General features: G+C 36.8%; 1 protein-coding gene across 1 annotated transcript; it reads right to left on the bottom strand.

Moving 5' to 3' along the window:
- Positions 1 to 4,066: 4,066 nt before the first annotated feature.
- On the bottom strand, positions 4,067 to 6,481 carry LOC138312371 (uncharacterized). Its single transcript, XM_069253274.1, has 6 exons — positions 6,441 to 6,481; positions 6,252 to 6,383; positions 5,869 to 5,982; positions 5,359 to 5,660; positions 4,476 to 4,755; positions 4,067 to 4,098 (listed from the first exon to the last, which is right to left on the bottom strand). Exons 1-4 carry the CDS (start codon positions 6,479 to 6,481, stop codon positions 5,414 to 5,416), a joined length of 534 nt encoding a protein of 177 aa, XP_069109375.1. The 3' UTR covers positions 4,067 to 4,098; positions 4,476 to 4,755; positions 5,359 to 5,413.
- Positions 6,482 to 6,936: the final 455 nt, after the last annotated feature.

Below are 6,936 nucleotides of genomic sequence, written 5' to 3'. Positions count from 1 at the left end.
TGTTGGAGGAAACCTAGATGTTACTACTATTATTTATCACAATACTGAGGGTATTTTAGCACATATCACAGATATAAATGTCAACAGGCAGATACAAACTGCAGATTATTTATGTTTCACAGAAACATGGTTACAGGATTTTACTGGTTATGATATTAATGTAAAGAATTTCTCACTGTTACATAGTCAGTGCAGACGAGAATCCTATAATTTGACACATGATCTCCACAGTCAGCAGCATGGCGGAGTAGCAGTATTTGCCAGGCATAAAGACGCGATGCAACACATAGATTTTGAAATAGAAAACATGGAATATGTGGCATTTGATGTGAAAGAAATAACTGTAATTACTATATATCGTCCTCAGTCATACTGTGTCACAGAATTTAAGACCACTTTTCGTCAGTTGATACAAAATTAAATAATCACAGTACTAGGTCTGTAGTATTGGGTGATTTTAACCAGAACGTTTTACTTATTGCATCCTCATTACAAAATTTTGTTTGTTTGTTTGATTAACGTCCTATTAACAGCTATGGTCATGTAAGGACGGCCTCCCATTTATGCGGTGTGTTGCGTGTATGTTGTGCGAGGTGCGTGTTTTGGGAGACTGCGGTAAATTCATGTTATGTCTTCTTGTATAGTAAGAAATGGAAGAACTTGGTTACATGCAATATGTTACAGAAGCAACAACTGAACGTGGAACTCTTATTGACCATGTTTGTGTAAAGGGTGTTGATATTGAAAATGTTGAGGTGATACCATGTTACTACAGTTTTCATGAAATGGTTAAGATAAGGTTTCGCTTTTAAAAAGATTTAAAAGCAAATATTTATTTGAAAGTGATATTTCCTCTAGTTTCATTGAAACTAGAAAAAGAAAAAACATGAATATAGATCTTCAGGAAATTTTGTTATCAAACTCAGTATTGAAAGAATAAGGCAATAAAACTATAGAGAAGGATATGTTTTTTCTTATATTAATAAGAATGTATGTTATAAAAATAAATGAGAGCCGGTGATTTCTATGATGCTTATTGATAAACTAAGAGAAACAGTATTTTTAACCAGTTTATTGCAATAAGATGTGAATAGAACGTTGATATTTATCTCTAACAAAGGTATTTTTTGTTGGGCTCTACTTCATAACCTCAACATCTCTTATGATTAAGTCATGTAGCTAGGACATATAAAATTGTATCTGCTATGCTGTCAATGGCATTATTATAATAGGTGAGTAATTTAAGAAGATAATCCCTCCCTACTTTTATCAGTCTTTCCCTGTCTCTCCCCTTATCCCTTCCCCTCTTCCTCTCTCTCTCACACATTCATTTCAAGGTAGATTCTAATTCTGCTTTACCCTAACCAGTGGTAAAAGCTGTAATTTGTTTGTCTGTTGTCAATATGATTAAGGTCAGTTTCTCTCGGAAGAATGTTTCTTTACGGACATATATATATACATGTATACACAACACAATACAAAATGTTTTTTGAAATATGTACATATTATTATTACAGTGTATATTATTATAAAGCAAAATCTACCAGATCACTACAAACTTACAAAGTATGAAATTATTAATGCATAGGAAATTCAATAAACAGATAAATGTATCTAAAACCTAGAACGTATGATAAATACCAGATTAGTTTGGTTCCTGGAATCAAACAATATTTTAAGTCCTTTGCAAAGCGGCTTTAGAAACCGCAGGGGAACGGTAGACCACTTAGTTAGACTAGAAACATTTATACGAGAAGCATTTGCCAAGAAAGAACATCTTGTGGCCGTATTCTTTGACCTTGAAAAGGCATACGACACAACTTGGCAATATGGAATCATGAACGATCTCCATGATATCGGTATACGTGGTAATTTGCCAAAGTTTATATCAAATTTTATATCTGACAGGCATTTCAAAGTTCGAACGGGTTCAACTTATTCAGAAACAGAAACACAGGAGATGGGCGTCCCTCAGGGTGGTATCTTGTCCGTCACACTTTTTGGACTAAAAATTAACAGCATAACCAAATGTCTTGGCCAATCTACGGAAGGGTCTCTATTTGTGGATGATTTCTTGATCTGTTACAGATAAAAAAACATGCACACTATAGAACGGCAACTACAACAATGTTTAGGCAAATTACAAAATTGGGCTGACGAAAATGGCTTCAGATTTTCAAGATCAAAAACTGTCTGTATGCACTTCTGTCAAAAACGAAAACCACACAATGATCCTGACGTCACACTCAATGGAATTAAAATTCCAGTAGTTGAACAAACTAAATTTCTTGGACTAATATTTGATTCGAAACTGTCCTTTGTTCCACATATCAAACATCTGAAGGATAAGTGCTCGAAGGCGAAGGCTCGAAGTCTCGGGACGTGGACCCAGCTTTCATGGAGACCGAAGGCGCTGAACATTCTACGAGTTCTTTCCCATTCTGATTGGGGTGCAGACCGTGAAATGCTTCTACGTATCTATCGGGCACTTATTAGATCAAAACTTGACTACGGCTCTATTGTCTATGGATCGGCTCGCAGCTCCTATCTACAGATGCTTGACCCTATACAGAATCAGGGACTGCGTCTGGCACTTGGAGCTTTTCGAACAACACCTGTGAAGAGTCTCCATGTGGAAGCTAATGAGCCATCTCTAGACGATCGACGAAAGAAATTATCCTTACAGTATGCTGCTCAACTGAAATCCAACCCCAAAAATCCTGCATTTAACCTTGTATTCAATCCACAACACCAAGAAATATTTACACAAAATCAAAAGCTCATACCAACATTTGGCATCAGAATTTCAAAATTTTTGCTGGAACTTAATATAACTTTCGACACCATTGACGAGTACACCGTATCGGATGTGACCACCATGGCTCATTCAAACACCTGATATCAATTTATCTCTACATGAGAGGGCAAAATCCAGTGCATTACCCGAAGAACACAAATCCTCCTTTCGGGAGTGCATTAGGGCTTTCCCTGACCATGTTCAGATCTACACTGACGGATCAAAAGATGGTGATAAAGTTGCGGCAGCATGCTGTACATCTAATCACTGCTCCTCTATCCGACTCCCGGATATTGCCTCCATTTTCTCTGCGGAAGCATGTGCTATCGGTCTGGCGCTTGACCATATCGAAGAACACCGCATTGAAAAGGCAATCATCTGTTCAGACTCTCTTTCGGTTCTTCAGGCTTTGAAATCAAGAAGCCCTAGAAATACTCTAATCCAAAATCTTTTAATCCGAACATTTCGATTATCTTCTAAAACTCAAATTACTTATCTCTGGATTCCCAGTCATGTGGGTATAAAGGGGAATGAACAGGCTGATGAAGCAGCTAAGACTGCTCTTCGCCTAGCACAAACAGATTTGAAACTACCATACACCGACATCAAACCTTCAATTCAGTCAGCCATCAAACACCATTGGCAACAAAGGTGGTCTACCGAAACAAACAATAAACTGTTTAAAATTCAACCTACACTTAATCCTAAACTGTCCAGTCGGAGAGACCGCAGAGAGGAAGTTGTACTCTCTCGGCTCCGAACTGGACACACATATTTTACACATTCCTATCTATTGAGAGGGGAGGATCCTCCTACATGCCATGCATGTGATTCTCCTCTCACAGTGGAGCATATTTTATTGCATTGTATTGATTTTAAACACATACGAGATAAATACTACGATGTCTCCGACATGTACACTTTGTTTCATGCCGTGAGACATAATCGTATTTTTAATTATCTCAAAGAGATCGGTATTTTAAGCAAAATATGAACGTTTTCTCATCATACATCGTATCAACTCAACATTTCATCGTTTCATCAACATTGTGCATGAGTTTTCTCATGTGTTTTAGCCAAATTTATTTTATCCCATGCAAACCTTCTTTTTTATCAAATTAACGTTTACAATCTGTGTTTTAGTCCTTACTTGCTTTTTCTTACCCTGAACTTTTATCCTGATATTAATGCATGACTTGTAGTTTGGCCCTAAATGACCTTAGTTGTCGATGGGCCGTAAAACTCAAACAAACAAACAAACAAACAAACCGAATGACCAGGACTATCATTACGACCATCCCCTACAAACATAAAACATAATATAAAAAAAGAGAAACATTTATCATCAAGTTATAGATAGAAAAAAGGATGACCACACGTCTGCCCCATTTAATATACACAAACAAAAGAAACAGAGAACTTAAATATGATCTGCTTGGTTTTTTTTGGAAGTCTCAACTTTAAACTTATAATTACTAATCAATAGGCATGAATGTTTTTACTTACTTTCATAACATAATATAATAGAATACAGTGTATATATTATGTAGCTTTCAAAAGGAGTTTATTCTTTGATTACGAACAATTCACAGAATACCTTTCGGTGGTTTCCTCAAAGAATCTTGCATTCAAAACAATATCATATATTTCATATGTTTCTGTTATAAGAAATAATTACCTGCAATGATGATTTCCTTTCCTCTGTGTCTTTGTAAAATCGCCATCATCATTTGTTGGTAACTGCTATTGATGACTGGGGCAGTAAATAACCTTTGAATTCGATGATGGGTTGTGGATGAAATCATCCCTAGGTTCAGGAATTTGGCCATAAGAGAAATCTTCTGGAAGTTGTTGACACTAATAAGAATGACTGCTGACATCAGTAAATTCCCCGAAAACATTCTTTTAATTTTTGGCTGGGAGTTCCATGTGTACACCGTGTGTCCTCCAGTGCATATCTAATGAAAACAAATCATACTTGTATGAAATATAGCATTCTCATAAATGAATACATAAACAACAAACAATAGCAGTCTAAAAGAGAAAAGAAAGGAGATTTAAAAAGCTGATTCACTTATTTCACTTACATATTGAAAATTGGGTAGCTCGTTCATTATACATTTTTTGTACTACTAGCTCTAGGTATTTTTTTCTGTGGAGTCGTCCAATTATTGTATTTAGAATTCTGACATTGGCCTGGCTTGAAAGAAGGTATAAGTCAGTTATTATCAAGCATTTATCACTAGTCCAATAGTTTGGTTTTATTAGTTTAATGTCCTATTACAGTCAAGGTCATGTAAGGACGTGCCAGGTTTGTTGGTGGAAGAAAGCCATAGTACCCGGAAAAAAAAACAACCAACTAACCGTCTGTACCTGACAACTACCCCTAATGGAATTTGAACCAGCATCCCAGAGCTGGAGGCCGTGTGGTAAAATGTCGAGACATCTAACCACTCAGCCACCGTCATCTCTCTCTAGTCCAATATTAGAACCATATGCCCTAAAGTCATTCTTGCCATACATACAAGTTGAAATGAAAACAGTCGTCGGTAGAAACTTACCCAAACAAGTTGAACAGCACTTCCAACATATCTAAAGCTGATGGAAATTTTCCCCTCACAGTTTTTTTTTTTGCCAAACACTTGGAATCCGTAGATGGGCAAGTTTTTTCAGTGATGATTCATAGCAAATGGACTTTTTCTCCTGAACTTCATCCACCTCATCACCAGAAAGGTCTTCAATGTCTTCCTCCTCCTCCTCCTCTTCTTTCTCCTCTCCCTCCTCCTCATTAGGAATATCAAAGTCAAGGAGATCATCTGCCATTACCTGAGTTTCCAAATGGCTATATAATTCATCACCATCACTGCAATACATGTGTAAAGATTTTGGTAAAATTAGTGGTCTGAAAGTGGAATGTTCATATTTGTTTCTGCAAAAATACATATTTCTGTATATCAGTATCAATATTCAAATTAACTCTAATTTTTGTTGAAATTAAAACTTTTTTCATAAAAAAATTCTTTCTGCTAGAAATCCTTTATTGGCAAAAGTATAAAGATTATTATTCTTACCATAAAGACATTTCAAACTCTAAATCATCATCACAATCATCATCGATGTCACTTTCAGCAGGGCTGTATGTATCATCATTTCTCAATGCCTCATCATCTTCGGAGAATGAAAACCTGGTAAATAAAATATAATTACTATTTCTCAATACATTTTTTATCATAATGAAAACTATGCATTACTTCTAACTTGTTAGCAATGATGATTATCCATAAAATGTTACACTGGTGATCACGAACAGTCTACATCTCCATGTCAACAGAATGATGCCATAATGGCTAATGTTTTGGATGTAAGTTATATCAGTACAGATTCATTTCTGTTTGGTATAATAATATATACATATTTATTATTGTGACAAAGAAATGTAACTACAAGTAGATACCTTATAAAAGATGACTCTGCTTTTGCTGCCTTCTCCTCATAGCGTGTTAACAAGCTCTTATGTGTTGGCTTTTCACTGTCAGTTGACAATTCCTCAACCCCAGATATCTCACAAGAAGATTTGACACTCCCTCTAAAAAGATAGCACCACTTATCAATACAAGAGGCCCAGAGGGCCTGTATCGCTCACCTGGTTTGTAATGCCAAGTCATGTTCTGAATACAGGTTCATTGTTTCTTTTCTGAAGGAATTTTTAATATTTACCTCCGATTTCCCATATTGGGCCACACCTCTCCTGCCCCTGGGGGGTAAGAGCCAAAATTTATACAAGTTCTGTTTCCCTTCCAAAAAGGATGTTTGTGGCCAAATTTGGTTACAATCCATGCAGAACTCTAGGACAAGTAGCGATTTATAGGATTTACCTCTATTTCCCCTATTGGGCCCCGCCCCTCCTGCCCCCGGGGGGGTCAGAGCCAAAATTTATACAAGTTCTGTTCCCCCTCCCCCAAGGATGTTTGTGGCCAAATTTGGTTACAATCCATGCAGAACTCTATGACTAGTAGCGATTTAAAGGATTTACCTCTATTTCCCCTATTGGGCCCCGCCCCTCCTGCCCCCGGGGGGTCAGAGCCAAAATTTATACAAGTTCTGTTCCCCTTCCCCCAAGGATGTTTGTGGCCAAATTT

Source organism: Argopecten irradians, unplaced genomic scaffold (genome assembly GCF_041381155.1).
Source record: "Argopecten irradians isolate NY unplaced genomic scaffold, Ai_NY scaffold_0294, whole genome shotgun sequence".
Lineage (NCBI taxonomy): Eukaryota > Metazoa > Mollusca > Bivalvia > Pectinida > Pectinidae > Argopecten > Argopecten irradians.
Note: the sequence above shows the minus strand (reverse complement) of the source record. Positions and strands in the feature narration are given on the sequence as shown.

Bases quoted from the DNA above. Each gene is read 5' to 3' on its own strand.
- LOC138312371 (XM_069253274.1), bottom strand. From the start codon at position 6,481: ATGAACCTGTATTCAGAACATGACTTGGCATTACAAACCAG. The intron at 6,384-6,440 runs GTGAGCGATACA...CTATCTTTTTAG, and splicing joins GACTTGGCATTACAAACCAG to AGGGAGTGTCAAATCTTCTT. The intron at 5,983-6,251 runs GTATCTACTTGT...TTTATTTACCAG, and splicing joins GCAGAGTCATCTTTTATAAG to GTTTTCATTCTCCGAAGATG.